At 36.1% G+C, this 22,719-nt stretch overlaps 3 protein-coding genes and 1 long non-coding RNA gene across 5 annotated transcripts in view; 2 read left to right on the top strand and 2 right to left on the bottom strand.

Moving 5' to 3' along the window:
* Positions 1-10,531, bottom strand: part of LOC147550275 (uncharacterized) — a 68,696-nt gene extending 58,165 nt beyond the window's left edge. The window contains exon 1 of the long non-coding RNA XR_015237937.1: positions 9,639-10,531. This is a non-coding gene — a long non-coding RNA (uncharacterized LOC147550275). The remainder of the gene's footprint in view (positions 1-9,638) is intronic.
* On the top strand, positions 6,592-9,336 carry LOC147550282 (uncharacterized). The gene is made up of 11 exons (XM_086671137.1): positions 6,592-6,903; positions 7,014-7,108; positions 7,300-7,357; positions 7,513-7,704; positions 7,857-7,933; positions 8,097-8,179; positions 8,290-8,341; positions 8,433-8,501; positions 8,696-8,782; positions 8,860-8,924; positions 9,039-9,336. Exons 1-11 carry the CDS (start codon positions 6,762-6,764, stop codon positions 9,154-9,156), a joined length of 1,038 nt encoding a protein of 345 aa, XP_086527263.1. The 5' UTR covers positions 6,592-6,761; the 3' UTR covers positions 9,157-9,336.
* Positions 10,532-15,560: 5,029 nt separating the features above from the next.
* LOC147550283 (RNA-binding (RRM/RBD/RNP motifs) family protein) lies at positions 15,561-18,651 on the top strand. Its single transcript, XM_086666357.1, has 9 exons — positions 15,561-16,125; positions 16,234-16,331; positions 16,572-16,812; positions 16,900-16,997; positions 17,274-17,339; positions 17,491-17,565; positions 17,974-18,042; positions 18,167-18,273; positions 18,355-18,651. The coding sequence occupies exons 1-9, from the start codon at positions 15,716-15,718 to the stop codon at positions 18,439-18,441; spliced, it is 1,251 nt and encodes a 416-aa protein (XP_086522483.1). The 5' UTR covers positions 15,561-15,715; the 3' UTR covers positions 18,442-18,651.
* A 332-nt stretch (positions 18,652-18,983) lies between these two features.
* LOC147550284 (S-adenosyl-L-methionine-dependent methyltransferases superfamily protein) lies at positions 18,984-22,015 on the bottom strand. Of its 2 annotated transcripts, none has more exons than XM_086666358.1 (6): positions 21,969-22,015; positions 21,587-21,931; positions 21,363-21,469; positions 20,703-21,183; positions 19,800-19,918; positions 18,984-19,429 (listed from the first exon to the last, which is right to left on the bottom strand). In XM_086666358.1, the coding sequence occupies exons 2-6, from the start codon at positions 21,827-21,829 to the stop codon at positions 19,207-19,209; spliced, it is 1,173 nt and encodes a 390-aa protein (XP_086522484.1). In that variant the 5' UTR covers positions 21,830-21,931; positions 21,969-22,015; the 3' UTR covers positions 18,984-19,206. The 2 variants fall into 2 exon arrangements, with proteins under 2 accessions (XP_086522484.1, XP_086522485.1); XM_086666359.1 differs by having other exon boundaries at positions 21,587-21,882; positions 21,941-22,015.
* Between the last annotated feature and the right edge of the window lie 704 nt (positions 22,016-22,719).

Here is a 22,719-nt window from a genome sequence, read left to right on the forward strand (position 1 = left end):
ATAAATAATTTATATTTTTAACTATTTAAATAAATAATATTATTTTACTAGTATTTGTATTATTAATCAATAAATATTAATTAATATTTATTAGTTTATATTTTTAATTTTAAAATATGATAAGGATCATTGAGATATCGTATATTAGGTTTAACAATATCTTGGAGGGGTGATGTCCTTCCTCCCATATGGTATAGTCACCATAAGAATCATTGGGGTGTTTCACAAAAAAATCATTTTCACGTTTATCCATTCTAGATTCCTCTCTTCAAAGAAATTCTTGAAGAGTACAATAATAGTCTTCATATACCCTATAGTTTGTAGTAACTACCGGAAAATAACATTTGTAACTCATGAAGCATACGTGATTTAAATCTATTATAGGTATTGTACAGTAAAATTTAACTAGTATATGTGAAAAACGAGAAACCTCTGAATATGTGAAATATTATTTAACTAGTATACGTATTATTATTAATTAATATTTATTACTTTATATTTTTAACTAGTTAAATAAATAATATTATTTAATAAATATTATTTAACTAGAATTTGTATCATTATTTAATAAATATTAAAATTGAAATTTATGTTGAAATTTTGATATTAATTAATTAATATTTTTAATTTATAAAATATGATAAGGATCATTGAAAATATTAAAATTAAAATTTATGTTGAAATTTTGTTGTTATCTGATATAGGACTACTACACAATTAGAGATTATATAATAGTGACATGAGGTAACTATGTATTAATTGTTTATAATTATTCTTTTAACAAGTTCTTCTCTTTCACTCTCTAGTTTCTCTCTTACTTCATTTTTTGGAACAGAAAGCTCTTCTTACCTAGTTTACTTTTTATTAAGTGATGGCAGAAAGTAGAGGATAGGTAAAGAGAAGTTTCATCATCTTAGAAAGAGAAAGTGAGAGAGAAAACAAAAATGAAGGAGATAGAGAGATATTATTAAGTGATTTGGTTATGGATTTGACTAAAAAATAGATATGAATTTCCAATGTAATGAGGGACGGGAGTATTTTATTATTAAAATAATACTCTTTCTTACCTAGTTTACTTTTTATTAAATGATGACAGAAAATTATTTTGTGGATTGGATTTCACTTTACTGTCTACGACACCATTGCGTGTGCTCAGGTAGAAGCGCAGAGGATAGATGAAGAGAAGTTAAGAGAGAATGAGAGGATGGGTATTGAACAGTAAAATTTAATAAAAGTGGGTTTTGAATTAAAAGTGAAACGGTCGTGTTTTCACAGTCAAAGTCGTAAATTTCTGACATTTACAGAAGACGCCATTAGAGAGACTTTTATTTTCGACTATTTCCTTAATCTTATTCAAAAGGGATTTTTAGAAAATCTAATTAGGGTTTGACTCTAACTTGGAGTTCTATATAAGGTCTCTTAGGAACTTGAATAATTTGTGAAATTTCTAAAGAAGCTTTCAAACTCTACAACATCAAGTAGAGACAGAGAGAGAGATGAGGTGAGGTGGGGAGAGAGATTGAGAGATGAGGTGAGGTGGGGAGAGAGAGAGGTAAAAAGTATTTCCCCTAAAATATGTTTCCCCGGAAAATTTTCAAAATTTTGCATAATCCCTATAAAATTTCACACCCGGAAACTATTTAGCTTTCCCAAAACGCTAGCCAATTGCAAACTGATGTCTCTTTATTTGCCCAAATTCCCATGACCTGGTCCTAGTATTAGATGATTAGGTTTTGTCTGTTCATTTTGGTTGCAACTTTGATACATATGAAAAAGTATCTATGGAATAAAGACTTAATCGATCAAGATTGACTTAGGGGGACATCTTTATTTTTGCCCAAAAGTAAACTTGATTGTATTTCAGTTCTTAATCTTCACCTCCACCCCAAAACTTCTGGCCACCGACTACCACCACCGCCATTTTTTCCTTTCTCCTTTCTATTTAGATGAAGGGATAGTGGCGGTTGTGTTGGGAGGGAGGGGAGGAGAAAGAGAGATGAAGATACAAAATATTTTCTCTTAAAGTTAAAGGTGGTTGTTAGAGTATAGTAGCCTTGGTGTAAGGTGTAACTGAGGTGTAATAAAAGAATTGTGTTTTCTTTTGTTGTTTCACTGTTAAGTACTAACGGCGGAGTCCGTTAATTGTAATTGCTCTTTGACCTGAATTCACTAGTATAAATAAGAAGGTGTTGACTCATTTTTGAGTAACACAATTGAGAATCAAAATCATTAACTGTTCAGAATGATCTCTCAAGTAAAGTTCAATCATGGTATCAGATTAGGTTTTCCACAACCAAGCTTCCGCGATCGTTTTTCCATGGCTTCTCCTTCTTCTCCATCATCTTCTTCTTTGCAAGCTGGTTCTTCCACATCGATGTCAAATTCCTTTTTACCGATCTCCAATATTTCTCACTTTGTAGCTAAAAAATTGGATGATTCCAATTACTTGATCTGGAAAGATCAGATTGAAACCTTGCTTATTAGCACAGATCTCATTGGATTTATTGATGGCACAAATTCAGAACCTACTCAATTCATAATGATTGATGACAAATTGGTGAGTAATCCTGAGTATCTTTCATGGCGGAAGAAGGATAGCTTTGTAAAGTCGTGTCTCAAGGCGACTTTCTCTCACTCGATCTCATCAGATGTTCTCGGCTTACGGACTTCGATTGACATTTTGGAAACATCTTGAACAAGTGTTTGTCGAAGCTTTTAAAGCAAAGCAAACTCAATTGCGTAATCAATTTCAGAGGATGAAGAAAGGTTACCTTTCTGTTACTGATTATCTTCGTCAAGTTAAATCTGTCGCAGATTCGTTAAATGCCATAAACGATAAAGTAAGCGAGTCTGAATTGATTCGTACTGTGTTGAATGGATTAGGAAAGGAATTTCATCATTTTGTTATTACAGTTCAACATAGATCTGGTAAATTAACCTATCCTGAACTCAGATCTCGATTACTTAGTCATGAACAATGGCTTCTTGAGCAATATGAAGATGATGAGCTTCCTGAAACCACAACCTTTTACTCCAAAACCTCTTCATCTAATCAACATCATCACAAGTCATCAAAATCTCACCACTATACAAATAACTATCCAAATACCAATCCAAATAACCATAACTATCCAAATAACTATCCAAATAACAATACAAATAGCCATAATTATCCAAATAACGATACATATAACTCAAAACCTCAACAACAACTTCCAAATCAACATGCCTATAACTACAACCATCATCAATCTTTTCAACAGCCAGTAGCCCAATCGAAATCACATAATCAGGCTCCACAATCTGATTCCAAATTCAAAAACATGGCGCAGGTTGCACAAGATTTTGATTTCAGTCAAGTTCCTTGTGGAATTTGTCATAAGTGGAGACACCTAGCTAGCAAGTGCTACTATAGGTATGCTTCCTCAAATAACAACAATCAAAATATGGCAACACAGTTTGCAGGTATGACTTTTAACCCTGCTTCATCATCTTCGTCCGAGGACAAAAGAAATCAACACTTTTTCGCTGGTATTCATACTAGAGTGGCTCGCAATTTACAACATTCGTCTCCGTCATCTGTTGATGACAAGATCGTGGCTCTGACTTGTTCTAACACTGAAGTTTCTCCGGACAAGGATTGTTCATCTGTTGCTAACTCTACAAACTTGTCTCCCTGGTTAAATGATAATGGAGCGTCCAATCATATTACAAACAATGCAACCATAATTCATGATCCCAAGGCGTATACTGGTTCTGACCAAATACAAATAGGTGATGGCAAACTTCTGGATATTACACACACCGGAACTGCTATTATGTCTACTGGTTCAAAGGACTTTGAGCTAAATGATGTTCTTCTTGTTTCACATATCACTCGCAGTCTTCTTTCGGTTGGCAAATTTACTAAGGACATTTGGTGTTTAATTGAGTTTCTTCCATGGGGTTATCAAATCAAAGATCTTCAAAGTGGAGTTCTCTTGGTTGAAGGTAATGAGTCTAACAACTTATACCCTCTTAATTTGGATTTTAAACCTTCCCCTAATATGCCAACTGTTGCGTCTACGGCTTTATCGGCTATTCAAGCTCCAACCTCTGTTTGGCACAACCGGTTTGGTCATTCAGTCAATAAGGTTATACAAAGTCTTCAGCATTCCCAGAATTTTGATGCTCACTCCCTATTACTCATGGTTTACGTAGCAAACTTCGTCCTGCATCGCAGTCTTCGTTTGAGGGGGACTGTTAGAGTATAGTAACCTTGGTGTAAGGTGTAACTGAGGTGTAATAAAAGAATTGTGTTTTCTTTTGTTGTTTCACTGTTAAGTACTAACGGCAGAGTCCGTTAATTGTAATTGCTCTTTGAGCTGAATTCACTAGTATAAATAAGAAGGTGTTGACTCATTTTTTAGTAACACAATTGAGAATCAAAATTATTTACTAATCAGAATTATCTCTCAAGTAAAGTGATGTAGATTGTTGCGGAAGCGTAAAAGTGATGGAATCCACCATTATAACAATGATAAAATACGTAAATAAACTGATAAAATACGTAAATAAACTGATAAAGTAAAGAACAAAACGATAAACCTGATTAATAATAAACTCGATTGATAATATTCTCTGATCTGAATAACAAGGACAGACCTGACTTCCTTTTATAGAAACTTAGAAATTCTAAATAGACTCAAATTAGGATTCCTAAATATCAAAGATACTCAAATATAGAAACTTCTAAACCTAGACTTAGTAGGAAATACTAAAACATGGAAACTCCTAAACTCTAACCCTAATGGACTCGGCCATGAGGCCCTCTAACTAGTTCGGCCGTGAGGCCCATCTTGATGGTCTCCATCATACTCCCCGACCGAGAACGAACTTGCCCTCAAGTGAGACTCAATAATGCAATCCTTAATTCCCACTTCGAGCGAACGGTGCATTGGGGTCGAAGGACACCCACTTGGACGAAATCACTAGCTTCAATCTCATAGTGCAAAGAATCTTGCAAAAATAAATGTAGGAAAGAAACTTCCAACAAATTGCAACATCTCCCGTCATCTTTTAATTTGATGAAGAAGACCACAAACACCACATAATATTTTATGGAAAAATCAACCTTGAATTTCTTCACTTGAACGATCTTCCCACGTTCATCTTCGTGTTGCTTATAAACCAAATTCGAATATGGCTTAATCGAATCTAAACTAGAATGAACTGACCTTTTCAAGCTAAAAGAGGATAATTCACTTTGTTCTTCTTGTTCCTCCGTCATTGAGAAAATTTTATTTTTTTTGTGAAGAACTTCTTCAATACCATCGAACACGGTGACCGAAGTAACATTCGAGAACTGTCTACTGGATTCAATCTTTGTCTCCACATATGAAAAATATTCATCTAAAGGAAGAAAAACATACCTAAAGATGCTTTTCAATGTAGTCCAATCGTCGACGAATTTTTTTCCTTGATCAATGAGTCTCCATTGCATCTCGTTGAATTTTTCATAGACTCTTTTAGACAAGTGTTGTTCGATGACAAAAACCTTATCTTCGTCATGGACTTCTTGGTTTATAAACCAATCTTCCATCTGTTGAATCCAAAAATCTATATGATATTGATAATCAAACTTAGGAATTTTGGAATCGACATTAATTTTGTTTTGATCTTTTCGATCAACATAGAGTTGTTGTGCATCTCTTAAAGGATCCCAACCTAAACGCGGAAGATTATTCCAACATTCAAGATGAGAAGTATTTAAAAAAAAATTATTTGTTCCCAGATTCTTAAAGCTCTGAATACCAGCTGATGTAGATTGTTGCGGAAGCGTAAAAGTAATGGAATCCACCATTATAACAATGATAAAATACGTAAATAAACTGATAAAATACGTAAATAAACTGATAAAGTAAAGAACAAAACGATAAACCTGATTAATAATAAACTCGATTGATAATATTCTCTGATCTGAATAACAAGGACAGACCTGACTTCCTTTTATAGAAACTTAGAAATTCTAGATAGACTCAAATTAGGATTCCTAAATATCAAAGATACTCAAATATAGAAACTTCTAAACCTAGACTTAGTAGGAAATACTAAAACATGAAAACTCCTAAACTCTAACCCTAATGGACTCGGCCATGAGGCCCTCTAACTAGTTCGGCCGTGAGGCCCATCTTGATGGTCTCCATCATAAAGTTCTATCAGTGGTTTGCATATAGTTGGTGGACCGTTGGCTCTAGACTTTTTGTGGTGAATGAGTAGGTAGAGGATAGAAAGGCAAGTCTTTTAAAATGAAAATAGAGGAAGAAATTATTGACCATGATGGTTGACTAACAAAATTATGATCTTAGGAGGTGAAGTTGAAATATTGGATAAATATGGGGTCCAAAATTTTCAGTTTGTAACAAGTTTGGGGTCAAATTGGAACTAACCCAAAAAAAATTGGTGACATCTCAAATGATACGGGTAGCAGCACGTGACTTTGAGTAGGCTGCGGCTGTAGGCAAACAACCAACCAGTCCTATACTTCCCAATCTTACTCCCCATGAGTAGTAAGTAGTGTATTTACAATGTCATTTTCTGATCCTAGCCGTTGATTTTCCTAAATTTGTACATAAAATCAAATCTCAATGATTCTCAAACATTAAAAATGTCAAAATCAGAAAAAACCCAAACAACATTTGTCCTCCTACAAATGTTCTTCATTTCTTCTTCTTCTTCTTCTTCTTGTTGAGTGAAATAATAAGCAGAAAGAAATTAACATTATGAGCTTGATAGAAGCTATTAACAACAATAGATGGATCAGCAAGAAAGTACTAGGAGTATTATTTGTACTATCTCTTGGTCAACTTGTTTCAGTCAACCTTGCTGTTACTAGCTTCACTTCTTCTCTCTTAGCTAAACTAGGTAAGATCTTCTTTTCCCTTTCCTAAATCTTTCTTTTTTGGAGTTTTGGGCTATTATCTCTCTCTCTAAAACTCTCTCTCTATTTTAATTTCATATTGTTTGTTTTTCAGGGGTGAATGCTCCTCTAACTCAATCTTTCTTCACTTACTCCTTTCTTACTCTGGTTTATACTCCTATCTTATTATATCGCCGCCAAAGATTACTGGTAAATTCATCTTCAATTTCACTAACATTATTTTCTATAATCATCAACTTTAGTACCTAAATTCAATCTTAGTTTTGTTTGGGTTTGTTTTATTTCAGCGAAAAATTGTTACTGTAAACCAGGAAACATGAGAAATTTATTGTTGAATTGAATGGTTAGAATCTTAAGGTGATTGGTGATGGATTTTGCAGGTTCCATGGTACTTGTATCTTCTCTTAGGATTCGTGGATGTTCAAGGGAATTTCCTTGGTAGGTGACACATTCTATTCCAGTCTCAATGTACAAATCCCTAATATAGCAACTTCCATGCTTACCCATTTACCCAAAACTTGAAGAATTTTCATTACTTATGAAGCTAAAAATTTCGGAATTTGGTTTAATATTTGAGTGATTTTTTGTTGTAGTGAATAAGGCGTTTCAATTTTCTTCGATAACTAGCGTGACGATATTGGATTGTTGGACAACACCATGGGTTATAATTCTTACATGGGCTTTCCTAGGAACCCGATATACGTTATGTCAATTCTTCGGTGCAGCTATGTGTGTAGTTGGTCTTTGTTTAGTCTTCTTATCTGATTCAGGATCAAGTGGTTCAGGTGATTATCATCTCTCGTACAACTTAGATGACATTGTTCTTTACTAACCAAAATGGACACAAAATTTCTTGGGTATTTTTGTCATCGATCAAAATAACATTGTTAAGTCTATTGGGGTAGAATTGAATGATTCTTATTATGTTATGTTGCAGGTGGGAAGAACCCTCTTCTTGGTGATGTACTTGTTGTTGGAGGGACACTTTGTTACGCGATGAGTAATGTTGCAGAGGTTAGCAAACGTTCATTCGGCAGTTGTGTCTTCTTGTTTTCTTCTTCTAAATGACCTCGCTGTTTTCTAATCTTTCCTTTCTCTTTCTGCTTGTGAGAGGAACCAAAGTTTTTTTTTATTGGATGTTTGTGACTGTTGGTGTGTCTTATCTTCGGAAATGCAGGAATATTGTGTCAAGAAGAAAGACCTTGTTGAAGTTCTTTCGATGCTCGGAATTTTCGGATTACTTGTGACTGTATGCCAAATGTATCCTCTTAACTTGTGGTCCTCGGGGTTATACTCGACGAGTCCGTCTCCTCCCACTAGTTTTTTTGTTTGACATGTTATTATAGCTTAAATCTTTGACATTCTCTTAGATTGCTGTTTGAGAGGAATAATATAGAAGCAATCAAGTGGTCGCCCGAAATTGTAAGTCTTATGCATTTTACAATTTCTGATTTTAATAGTTATATTTTGCAAATAACAAACTGTCTGTGTTTTTTCTTGTTCGAGTTTTCAGATAGCACTCTTCGGTGGTTTTGCATTGTCAACCTTTACGTTCTACTCGGTCGTGCCTTACGTTCTTAAGGTCAGCTACGTATTTCGAAGTAGTTTACCAATAGACGTTGTTAATTAAGCTGCATTTTGATTTTTCGGAAATTCACATATAATATAGTATTCCTTGTGCAACCATATGGTCCATATCGATAGCCTCATTCTGGTTTCCTTCATCAGAAAAGATCGTTTCGTTAATGTTCAAACGGGTTTTTGTATGTGTTGTAGTTTGGTGGATCTGCGTTGTTTAATCTCTCACTTCTCACGTCTGATGTGTGGGCAGTTTTCATTCGTCTCTTCGTTTACCACCAACAGGTAGACTTTTACAATCTTATAGTCTTATACACTTCTCACTTGACTTCTCATTTACGAACTTGAATCTACAATTGCAGATAAACTGGTTATACTATATCTCGTTTGCCGTTGTTGCTCTTGGACTCATCACTTATTCGGTCACGTAAGTACTTATTTTGACAAGACTTTATTAGTCCCACATTGCATCTTTACTTTTCTCAATATCAATTCTTTATATCAGAATATATAACTTTATTTTGTACGTTTTCCTCGACAGTGACAAGAATGCGATAAACGATCCTGCTGGTGTTGGGAATGGGGATGTTGATAATCATTATCAAGTTCTGGAAGAAGACGAAGAAGCTAGAAATGAGTCTGCTATTGTGGCTAGCTGAAATGTAATAATTTGGTATAATGATAAGCGCATTCAGAAAATGTTCTTGTTCTGAGATCTTATTTGATCTTCAGATATTGTTGTAATCACTGGATGTAATTCATTTGCCTTCAAGGTTCCTAAAGATGGCAGACAATAAGAGGATGAGCTATCCCATTATAAAAGAAAATTGTTGTTGTTCTATGGCTCTAGGGGGGTTTGAATCCTCATTGGTTTATCCATTTTTCTCGTAATAACTCGTTTCTTTACTTTCCAGAGGAGGGATTTGAATCCTCAAGCCTAGTCTTGAAGCAGTTGTGCTCTACCATAAAGCTAATCACTGTCACCTTTGTCACTGGCATACATAGCATTATCGATAACTTGATATTAGACCACTTCTCTTCTCTGCCAGACTGTACTCTCAAACCTTCAATCGAGCTTCGGACATGTTAGCACCTGATTCATAAACTGTCGTTTTGATATTGTCATGCCATACTCTCTCACCTCTAGAGATACGAAGAACTCTTTTTACCCATTTACTTCTTTGTTCGGCCCTAAGATTTAGGGGTTCAAAATTGTTTTTATGAGAACCTCATTTTTTTATTTTTTGGAATCTGATAACTTCATTGATTAGGCAAAGCCAAGATGGATTACAATAAGAAGTTAGAAGAAAACAGAAAGCACAAAGAAAATAATCCCATGCCTACTACATATGAAGAAGACAATAGTTTCTGTGTGTCTTTAGTGGTTTCCCCACTTTCATGAGTACATGACCCATTTCCACCACTTCCTCCATTGGTTCAAGTAGTTAAGTAACTAACTTTGAGTGGGTCAAAGCTTGTAACCGTTTCCCCACTAACTTTGAGTGGGTCAAAGCTTGTAACCGTTTCCCCACCACAAACTGGATTGATCGGAGAACCTCCATTGGCCGCCGGATCTGACTCCCATTGTCAAGTCAGCATCTTCCTCCATGCAACCCGAAGCTTGAGTCTCACCCCGATCTTAATTTTTGTTTTCCACAACTTCAATACTTTGATCTTCAAGAGATCCCATAGAAGAAGCAAAATCTCCCTATCTTCTCAAACCTAAGTTTAACATGATGAGTTTGAATTTGAGTAACTCCACATCTCCTGAGATTTCTCTTTAAATGAAGAGAGAAGCGAGTTGTTGAAGAAGCACCAATGAATTGTCCATGATGAAACACTTGAACCGGAAGAAATTCGAAAACAACAAAAAAGATCCTATAGATCAACTAAACAGGCCCTAAAAGACCAACAAAACAAATAACAATTTATTATAAACGAAAAGTAAAGGGATCCGGCGAAGGGAGAACCCTTCGCCGGAGAAGCAACGACGATCAAAGAGTTTTACAGAAAACGGTTATGGAGAATTAGAGAGAGAGAGAGAGACCTCACATGAGAACCTCATTTTGGTTGAGCATTATAAAGTATGGATGGGTGATTTAGTAAAACAAGAACATTTTCGGAGAAAACAAGAATTTTGGGTGAAAAAAAACTGATTTCCCCATACTTTTTCCTGGTCTTCTCCTCTTCCAACCACTTTTGATTCTCTCTCCAGTTCTCCTTCGCTGGTGTGGTCGAAGGAGAAAGAAAGAGAGAATCAGAGGTGGAGGTAGTGTCGGCCTGTCAGGCAGTAGTAGTGGTGGTGGGAGGATGGGAGAAAAAGACTGAGAAAAATCCCTAAATCAAAACGACATTTTGGCGAGGGGAACTCTCCCCTCGGCCCCTCGGCAAAACATACAGAGGGAGAGAGACGAAAGATAGATGGTGTTGGTGGGAGGAAGAAGAAGAAAGGGAGGAGAGAGCCAGAGAAGGAGAGGAGAAAAATGATGGTGACGAGAAAAAAAGTAAGTACAAAGTTTGTTGTCCAAAAAAAATTTCATAAACTCATCACTAAGCTGATTGCTAATAGGCTTAGACCTTTCCTAGAGGACCGTATTGACTGGGACCAGAGTGCCTTTGTACCTGGGCGACAGATTATGGAAAATAAAGTGATTGTTCAGGAGTGTCTCCACTCGATGCATCTATCCAAATCTCAAAAAGGGGCTTTTGTATTGAAAATGGACATGGCAAAGGCCTATGACAGGGTGAGCTGGCCTTTTCTCAAGCAGGTTCTTTATGCTATTGGTATTACAGGTACTCTCCATTCTCTTATTATGTGGTGTGTATCGACCCCACCTTCAGCATTTTGGTTAATGGGAAACAATATGGTCAATTTGGGGCATCTCGTGGGCTTCGTCAGGGGTGCCCTTTGTCCCCTTATTCATATTGGTCTCACAATCGCTTTCTATCCTCATCGACAAATATGTTAGTGATTCATATCGAGGGCTACAGAGTCAACAAATATGCCCACAAATTTCTCACCTGTTGTCTGCAGATGATCTCCTTATTCTAGGAGAGACCACAGAGAAAAACTTATATGCGGTGATGGAAATTATACAGTCCTATACTTTATTCACAGGTCAGGCAATGAATTTTCAAAAGTCTTCTATCCACTTTAGTGCTGGTGTCAATGTTACAAAACAAGATTTATTTTTATCCCATCTCCAAGCACCCATTATATCTGATGCTGAGAAATACCTAGGGACTCTTATACTCAAACCTAGAAGCAGAATAAAATCACATGAGTTCCTCATCAACAAATTTAAAGCAAAGCTAGCAGGGTGGAAGAAAAATCTTACTTCTCAGGCAGGTAGAACTACCTTGATTAAAGCAGCACTTAATCCTATTGGAACTTACTTCCTTAGCCTCTCTTTGATCCCCAGAGGTATTATTGACCAACTCGAGAGACTGGAAAGAAACTTTTGGTGGAACCACGAGGCTGACGAACACAAAATGCATTTTCTTCCGTGGGAACTTATTCGGAAATCTAAGGAATTAGGGGGTCTAGGTGTCAGAGACTTGGCCTTGGTCAATGAATCTCTTGTGGCTACTCTAGCCTGGAGATTTCTCACTAATCCTCAATCGACTTGGGTTCAGATTATGAAAGCTAAGGGTGTGTTTGATATCTCCTATTTCCATGGAAATAAAAGAATTTTCGTGGAATTAGGTATTTCCACCGTTTGATACGAAATATAATTCCATGGCTTTAATTCCCTAAGGAATCTATTTCCATGAAATAGCCCACTTTTAATTCCTTGCTCCGCCCTAGGAATTAGTTTCCGTGGAAAGTCAAAAATCAAAATAAAAATATTTTAATATATTCAGACACTTGAAACCTAATATTTATCTCCATATATGTTGTAAATGACATTTTACCCATAAAATTTAGCAAAATAAACTTTTATTTATACATTGGGAAAATGACATTTTTGCCCTTCTTACCAAATGACATGTTTACAAAGTTGTTAAAATGACATTTTGACTTATATAGCTAAAATTACATTTTTACCCTTTTATAATATCAAATTGACATCTTACCCTTATGTTAAAATGACATTTTTACCCTCGTGTAAATCAAAGTGACATTTTTACCTTTATGTGGTCTTAATGACATTCTTACCTTTATCTTGTAAAAATGGCATGTCTGCACTTTCACATTGAAATGACACAAAGTAAAATAATTTTACAACATAGGTGCAAAAGTATAATTATGAAAAGATAAGGGTAAAAATGTAATTTAGACAGTATAAGGACGAAAATGTAATTTTGGTAGCATAAAAGAAAAAATGACATTTTGACTACATAAGGAGTAACTAGAAACTCTTAATTGAATATTATATTCGTAGAAGTTAGTTGTCAACCAAATAACAGAGTTCGTAATTCCACAGAATAATAAATGACTATCAAACGAAAGAACTCTTATTTCCACGGAATAAATTCCGTGGAAGACTTTCCATGGAACTCTTTTATTTCCATAGAATTATTTCCCTGATATCAAACACAACCTAAATATTACAACTTAGATGACTTTTGGACAGTAATTAAGAATCACCGATTTGGGCTTCATTTCTTAAGGTTAGGGAAGTTCTGAAACAACATTGTTGCTAGCAAGTGGGTAACGGTGAAGATATTAATCTGCTCTCAGACCCTTGGGTACCTACTTTGCAAAATTTCAGGCCAACTATGAGAATCGGAAGGAATAGCAACCGTTTATATGTCAGAGATTTAATGTGTAACTCTAAATGGAACGTACCTCTTATTAATGATCTGTTTGAGGAGGAGTCGGCAAAGGAAATCCTCAAAATACCCATCTCTAGCCACCAACAAGTCGATACATTGATTTGGACCTCGCATGATAAAGGAAAATTCACATCGAAATCTTATTATAGGCAAGTTGCTCCACAAACCACTACTGAAAGAGGAGGTTTAGATTTTCTGTAGTCTAAATTTTGGCTTATGAAAGGTATTGAACCAAAGGTTTTATTATTTATCTGGAAACTGGTTAATCAGGGTTTACCTTTAATCGATAGTATACACAGAGGGAGCAACTCAGTAGATCCTACATGTATACTGTGCGGCCAAGCTCCTGAAACTACTAATCATCTCTTCGGATCCTGTTCCAAGTTTCAAGAACTATGCTTCAGAGCAGCTCAAACATAATTCTTCACCATATTCATTGATCCAGTGGAGCATATCAGAGATCTTATTACTAACAGGAAGGATGAGAAAAAAGTGGTATTTTCGATGTACCTCATGTGGTTCTTCTGGAAAAATAGGAATGCAAAACATTTTCGACAAGACCAGATATGTTACTCCTCCATCATACATCAAGCTAATAGCAAAGCAAAAGGATTTTCGAACAGATCTGAAGTTGAAGAACCCCCTACTACTGTCAGAGAGTGGATCCCTCCTCCAGAAGGCATGCTCAAAATAAACTTTGATGGGGCTTTCACTTCGAGAGGATCAGCCGTACGGTAGTGAGGAACCATAGAAATGAGATGATCAACCAGAAAGTGAGAAGGATTGAAGCGAACTCAAGCTTGGAGTGTGAAACCAGAGCCTGTCTATTGGCGTTGGAGATAAGCAATGAACTAGAGTTAGTCCCTATTATATACGAAAGGGACTGCCAAGTGTTGATTTCAGCCATACTGGACGATCAAGATGATACACCATGGAGGATCTGACCGTTGATTTCAGACGCTAAGGCTGAGCTAGCGTTTTCTCGTTTAAGGACCATTCAACATTGTCCGCGAGAAGCCAATTTTGAAGCCCACATGCTGGCCCATTCAATCTTGGAGCATCTTTCTCTTTAACTTTGTGAACTAGTCCTTATAATGGTCTAGTGTACGTTTAGTGTTTCTTTTAACTTCGTATTATATTACATTTGGCTTTGGCCTTTCTATGACAGGTTAATATCTAAGACAGTTTAATATCCAAGACAGTTCCAACAAAAAAAAATCTAAGACAGTTTCAACAACAACAAAAAAAGTAAACCCCCAAGTGCAAAAATGAACAGGTTAATATCTAAGACAGTTTCTACAAAAAAAAAGGTGGACAATATATGGACAAACAAAAATTTTATGTGGACAACAATTTTATATGGACAAACTAATAAATTAGAAATCTTAAGTGGACCACAAATTTATTAGGGGACATTAATTTAATATATTTAACTAGAGTCCTACGATTTTTAATTCACACCGGCCGATTATCACCAAAATTATTCAAAATATCTAGAAGAATTCAGAGGGAAACTACTAGTGAAGAAGTTCCTTGCAAGCCCTGATATTAGAAGTTATATATTAAGAATCATAAAGATGCAAAGCTACTTCCACATTCAGTCATTTGAATTGAGTATATAACCTGTGATGTTTAAGACAGAGGTGGCAGATTTACTTCATCAAAGAGTTCGGTTAAGCCCAGTGAGAAGTATGTTGCTGAACAGTAACCTGTTCTTTAACGCAATTCAGTATATGGATCGGTTTTTATACATTCCACGATCAAGGCAGCAACAAATGGATTCTCTTAATTAAATTTGGTTGCTAAAATTGAGGAACCTGGCGTATATAGAGAAAATCTAAGAGATGGCACTAAATTTCAAATTGATATTTACAGAGTCAATATTTCATATGAAGAACAAAAGAAATTTATGGAAGAATGCAAAATACAATTGGATTGTAAGATCGCAAGAACTTAGTTAGGGTTTTGGGTTGGTGTGATAATTCGTCCAACACATATTGGAGTGATGGTTTGAATATTGATAGGTGGGTTTCACAATTTCAACCACCATGGAAGGAAAGGTTAAGAACATTGAAAGGGTTGGGTAGCTGAAGGCATGTGTTATCTTTAGGAAGAATGACCTAGTTTAGTTTTTTGAACTGACTAGGTTTTATATTTTTATTAAGTCCTTATAGAGTTGTCCCCCTATTAAATCAAAGTCAACTAGGTCAAGCATATTTGACTCGTACCAGACTCGAAAATAGTTGTCCATATAAGAAAAATGGTTGTCCACGTATTGGTCAGCAAAAAAAAAATCTAAGACAGTTAGTGTGATACTAGTGTTGATTGGAGTTAAGGTCTATGAGTGTTGTCTGATCTATAAAAGTTTAATAGCCTCATCTACAACGTAAAAAACTGGACTTGCAGGTTTTGTGCATAAACCTTGCAGGTTTTATAGCCATGAAGATTTTCAGCCCTACCTCCTCCACCACCATCACCACCGTCGTCAAGAACACCAACGTAATTGCAGTTCAGCCATTAAAAATCTCAATTCAAGCTTCAACTTTCCCACCCATAAACATCAAATTAAGCAACTCAAATAAGAGAAACGCTCTTAGAATCACCTCTGGTTGGAACCCTAATACTCCTTCCCTATCTTCTTCAAAAAACACACGAGCAATTATAAATGCTTCAGCCAAAACGTTAGATTTCCTCCCTTCTTCTTCTTCTTCATCATCATCATTCCCTTATTCCTCTTCTTCTACCCAACATTACTGGATTGTGGTGATAAAAAAACCTGTACAAGAACTTCAATCTAAATCAGAATTCGTTGATTATTATGTCAAAACCCTTACTAGGGTTTTAGGAAGGTGAGTTTGTAGAGTAATTTGAACCTTATTATCTTCCTCATTTCTATTCTTGTTAGCAACTCTGAGTACTGACTCAGTCTACTGATTGTGGGTGATGTGTTTTTACAGTGAAGATGAAGCTCAAATGTGTATTTACAATGTTTCCTGGCAAACCCATTTTGGGTTTTGCTGTGACATTGATGAAGAGACTTCCCGCCAACTCGCCTGTAAGTTCATCAATCTTCATTCTAGTTACTTGTCTTGTTAAAAACAAGTTAGGGTTTTGAACATTAATGGATACCCACTGATAACAAAAACAGAAAAAGAACAACAAAAATTGTTGCTTTGAGTGATTCGAAAATGGGTTTTTTTCATGTTCAACTATCTGTTTATTTAGCTATGGATAATTATGAAGATTCATTTATTAATGGGGCGGAGTTTTCTGTTCTTTATCCTTGGCTTTTTAGGTTTACCTGAAGTTGTATCTGTTAGGCCTGACCCTAATTTCGAATCTGTGGAGAAGGATTACAGTTTCGGAAATGGTCACTTAGATAATGGGTTGCAGTCAAATGGCGGAATTCCTCGTTTATTTCCGGAGGGAAATTCTAAATACTGGCTTGTTAGGATGGAGAAACCAGCTGTTGAAGTCGTAACAAAGGCACAAATGGTGGACTACTATGCTCTAATACTAACTAAGGTTTTGGGAAAGTAAGCTTCATCTTTTAAGCATCTTTTACTTCAGTTTGCCGCGCCTTTCCCAACTTTAAAACCAATGCGCCGTTTTGTTTCGTGCAGTGAGAAGGATGCCCAAATGTGTATATATCACATTTCTTGGAGAGACGATTTTGGGTTCTGTTGTGAACTTGACGACGAGTGTGCCCGTGAACTCACTGGTTAGTATCGTCAAGTCTTGTAGTTTATGATGTCTTACTTTTATTGTCGGAATAGTATATTGTAACAGAATCCTATGCCTGGACCTCGGCCCGAGTATTGACTCAAGGCTCTTGTCGAGTTACTGCCCCCACCTGAGATGTACATGAAAAAACGAGTTTCCTATTTGATTGTTAGCAGCATAATATACGGGCCCGGGTGATTGAGTTTCCACAGAATTCCAGCACAATAAAATTGTTGTATGTTATTACGAGTATATTGACTTTCGCATGCTGCAGGTGTGCCTGGCGTTATGTCTGTTCAATCGGATAAAAATTTTGCATCAGAAAATAAGGATTACAGAGGTATGATGTGTAAATAAGTAAGAGAAATCTACGTGCAGGTTTCTATATAACTCTATACAGTTTGCAAGTTCTACTGATTGTTTAAAGGTTTAGCGAATCTCTTTAAGATAACCGAGGTAGCGAAATTCTTTAATCGTTATGTATTATACAGGTGATGGGAACTCAGATGATTCATCAAGTACAAACGAAACACCAAATATTAAAACAAAGAGGCTCTTTATAACTGGTAAGACTTATACTCGAACATATTATTTCTCCATTGTCAAGCTAGAGTTTGGTTATTCTTTAGATGGCAGTATAGTACGTAATGAGATAAATAATCTGATGCTGTATCTTTATATGATCATTCAATTCTTTAGTAGTTTAAGATATCTTGGTACGAGGTTGAAGGAGGAGATTGCTTATTTCGGAGATTATAGTGAAGGCTTATCCTAGTTTAAGATATCTTGGTACGAGGTTGAAGGAGGAGATTGCAATTCTCTAAAACCCTAAAATTGGCCCTAATAGAACCGGTTAAAGGGGATATTATGAACATGCAAGAATGTTAAGCTGATCATAAACCGGAAATTCTTTCAACATTCTTGAGAACAGATAAATTTAACCCATTGACAATGTTGATGCATTCTTTGGGCAGGTCTCTCCTTTTATACATCGGAGAAAACATTACGTGCAGCATTTGAAGGCTTTGGTGAGCTCGTGGAAGGTATGTTTCTTTGCCGATCTGATTCACTATCATTTTCATTCTGAGTTCAATTATAAATTATGTATATATATTTTCCACAACTTGTGAGATAAATGGCTGAATCTTCCCTGTATTTTCTAAACAGTCAAGATTATAATGGACAAGATCTCTAAGAGGTCGAAAGGATATGCATTTATCGAGTACACCACAGAGGAAGCTGCAGCTTCGGCTCTCAAGGAGATGAACGGCAAGGTAGAGACCCCTAGATTTGTTCACTGTTTCTGTTAGATCTAGAAAGTCCATACTCAATACTGTCTTTTTTTTTGCTTGCAGATCATTAATGGATGGATGATAGTTGTCGACGTTGCAAAAATGAATCCACCCAAATTTAGCAGAAACCGTCCAAGACCAACCTTTTAAAAACAGACACCTGAAGGAGTCCTTATTTCCTTCATCGAAATCTTCCAGTAAAGCATCAGAGAGCCATTAATGGAGTATTCGGAGAATATTGTTCTGATGAGAATTGTATTGATCAATCAGCAATTCTCGTGATAAAGAGAAATTGATGATAATCCTTTAAAACTATCTTGCTTCTTTGAATTAATATATTTAAGAAAGGGTTTGGTCTCAGCTATTGTAACCTAATCACCTATGGGTCTAATTCACATTTAGCATCTCTATTATTTCTCCTGCCAATAAGGAGGTCAGCTTGTAGAGCTGTTATTTTCTTCCTTTATTTTGTTTGTTTACTCGTCGTGCGTAGTTGTCTGTTTGTAAGGAAATCTAAGAGAAGTATATTTTTGCCCTAATTTTATGCCTGACCAAGCTCTGATATAAATTTACATTCGCTTGTGCTAGATAGAACCTCCTTGTAATGTGCACAAAAAGATGAAAAAAATGGATTTACCGACTGCCAACCACATAATACTTTCAGGGTTAAGACATACGATTGGAGCACAATAGAACGGTGGGAAAATTTTATGTACACAAAAGCATTATTCAAAATTTCAAAGTAGTTAAACCCGGTTGCAAGTAATAGAGAAACTAGAAAATTGCATATCAATTCATGAGAACACATCAAAGGAGCACAAAATGGAAAAATGTAGCAGATGAAATAATCCCTTCCACAGGACTCTTAAATGTACCAGAGTTTAACCTCGTAGGTACAATGTTTTCTTCTGTTCCTCACAAAGTGGAATTGCTACCTCGACTAGCAACACCAACTATATAGGCATTCCATGCATCTTGTTGCTCAAAACTTGTGACTTCCTCGTACTTAACATCTCGTCCAACACCAAAACCTTCAGACTTCCTCACTTGCCTAGTATCTGGCATCTGCCTGATCCAGAAATGGACAGATTGGAATCCAGCTTCTTCTAAACAATCCTTGATTTCAGGCAATGACCACCTGCACAAAGAAACAACTCCAACTTATGAGTATCGACTCGTCTTCTCTAAACACATTCAACAATGAAATCAGGAGGATGAACAAATGAAACTCCAGTCAAATTCCAATAAACAGGAGAAAGTGTTAACAGAGAATTTGGTCCGGGCACTTGCTCAAGCGGCATAGCCTGTTGTCAGAAAAACAAGAACAACGAGTGCTTGCTATGTTGAAAAACCTTATTCTATGACTGGTGAAAGTTAGGGAAATAAGTTATGAATTTGCAGAAATACTATCGGTCGATATTCCATCCAACCATTTGCACATCATTTGTGAATCTTGGTCGGATAGTTAGCAAGTATACACACAGCATTTGTAAACAAAGAACACTTACAGTCTCCAGCTGTACGAAAATGCATGGCGGATTTTCTTTTGCTTATTTCGGAGATCATAGTGAAGGCTTATCCTTGTCGTACGATGGAGAATGTCAAACTCAGCTTGCTCCCAAGTATACTGCAGTTTTATATATAGCGATAGTTATAGGAAACGGAAATAATATGATGTTCATCCGATATGATGAAATAAAAGTACAACATATTTGATTTGTTACTTAATTCTACAGTCTTATCGAGTACAAAGAAAAGTAATACCGAACCAATATAGCATATCAAAAACTAAAAAGGAAGATAAATTGCAATCTAAACAACCTAATGCACGATCCATCACTACATATACTAAACATTTTATGATTAAAGGTTAATGAAATGCTTTTCACTCATCCTTTTGATACAACGGACAATCGGCCAACTCGGTTCCAGAACAAGTATAAGGGTGTCTTTTGAAGAAAAAAAAAGATCCTTCATATGAAAAACGGTATAAAAAGGACAAAAAATATTACAATAAAAAGAAGATAGGATGCTATAATGTTGCTAAAAACACCTCCCAACTGACAGTAAAATCTCTATAAGATTTAGATAGTGTTAAATGCTTTTGCTTAGTCCACGAGAGATTCGAAACCACTCTTGTTAGCATTTAAATTCATGTAAGGTACAAAAATGATCTATAACCGCTATCCAATATGCTGCACAGAGGAATCCGTGCTTCCATGACTTATCCTGCTTCATCAGTGAAGCAAATCATACACTTTATATACCTCTGAGGTTCATACTTGCGAATAAAATATAACTTGGTTTTTTCTCATGATAGCAGTAAAACCAGAAAAAAACAGAAGAACGAGAGTATGTTTAATATTATAGCTGGCAATCTAGCATATATTCTGATATCAATAGTGAATTACCGTGAAATTAGGGAACCTTCTCTGAAGACGAAGCCCGTGTTCTGAAGATGTACCTCCATATACATCCATTACAAATATCCCACCTTTAATAGACAAGGTTGCTAGAACGTACTTGAAATAAAGTACAAGCTCAGCTCGCTTCTGAAGGCAACAACAACTATAATTAAATGCACACACAATGTCTCTTGGAGGCAATGAAATTTCCTCCTCCTCAAACTCCTCTTCATCAATTTTGGTAGCTTCAGGTTTCTCGATGACTTCAGAATCTACCAATGTCATGTTCTTAATGACATCTTCGAGTTTGCATTTGACAAGCTTGGCTTCCTTAGGTTTCAAGACATTCCCATGAAACAAGGATATTCTTGAATACCCATCAGCTCCAATCTTATTAATGTTGTTCTCCAAGCTCCAAGTAAGTGATTCGAGGTCGAAATCCACTCCGACTGCAGTTCTTCTTGAGTCACTACGAAGCCATTCTGTACTGAAATTTTTTCAAGAAAAAGGGTTTCTTATTATTCAACTAAGTTTGTAGGCCATTAGGGTTATATATCTAGTGGCAAACAAGACCATTCTGGATGGAAATTAATCAACAACCTATTTCATATCAAACCAAGTTACAGGATAATCTAAAGGGGAAGGAGAGAGAGAGAGAGAGGGTACCTGAGAAGAGCAGTACCACAGAAATCTTCTTGGAGATGGAGGGGCATTCTGCCGCCGACATACATCAAGAAAAACTTCTGCAGATAGCTTATATCCCCCTTTGGAGACTACCAACAATATGAAACGATCAAATGAGTATAAAGTTTGAGAGAGAGAGAGAGAGAGAGAGAGAGAGAGAGAGAGAGAGGGGTAGATTGGTTTGATGAAGGGATTATTGTTATTACCTGGACGGATTCTTGGTAGAGAGAGAACTTGGAAGGAATATCAGTACAGCTAGTAATAGAGTGATCTTGTTCATTATGTTCATCATCGTCGTCGGTTTTTTGTTGTTGATTATCATCTGATTCATCATCGTCGTCGGAAGGAGGAAGAATGACCTCATTTCGTTCTTCTTCTGCATCTGAGCCGTAATACTCCCTACGACCCCCCCTTTGCTGCTGCTGTTGCTTCTTCCCGCGCTTTCCCATCTTCTCTTCTACTCCACCTTCTTTCTCTTTCTTACTGCTCCTAGGTAATAGTACTACTCACTACTTCACTAGTAGTGAACTAATTATTGCCCTAATTTTCCACTCTCCTACACAACTAATTATTGCCCTAATTTTCCACTCTCCTAATTTGACGCCCAAACTTTGAGGTCAAAACTTCGGTAGTAAATTTAGGTGGCCAATACGTGGATAACCGTTTTTCTTATATGGACAACTATTTTCGGGCCCGATGCTAGTCAACTATGCTTGACTTAGTTGACTTTGATTTAATAAGGGGACAACTCCGTAAAGTCTTAAATACTAATAATTAGTAACTTGTGGACTACTAACAAAAATAATAATTAAAGATTGAAAACCTAAACTGTCTTCTTCTTCATCTTCTTCCTTCTTCTTAGTCTTATTCTTCTTTCTTCACTTCTACTAAAAGTAAACTGTAGTTTCTACCATTTTTTTATCAAACCCTAGATGGATGAAGAAGACAAAATCTCTTCTTAGTCTTATTCTTCTTTCTTCACTTCTACTAAAAGTAAATTGTAGTTTCTACCATTTTTTTATCAAACCCTAGATGGATGAAGAAGACAAAATCCCTCAATCTGCACATGAAGAAGTTTTTCCGGACGTTTCTATAATAGGCATTAATGAAATTGATGAGGTAAAACAGAACATAACTTGCGACGAAAATCTGGCAAAATCGGACAATTTTCCAGATTTTCGTAGCAACTTAGCTTCTGTTATGCCATATTTTCGCAGAAAATCGACGAAAATATTGCATAACAGAAGCTAAGTTGCGACGAAATCTGGCAAGTTTTCTGATTATGCCAGATTTTCATCGCAAGTAATTCTGTTATGTCATATATTTGCACAACCCCAAT

The sequence above is a fragment of the Eschscholzia californica genome, unplaced genomic scaffold, assembly GCF_041429995.1.
Source record: "Eschscholzia californica isolate CP2 unplaced genomic scaffold, dmEscCali1.0.p SCAF_3, whole genome shotgun sequence".
Classification (NCBI taxonomy): Eukaryota; Viridiplantae; Streptophyta; class Magnoliopsida; order Ranunculales; family Papaveraceae; genus Eschscholzia; species Eschscholzia californica.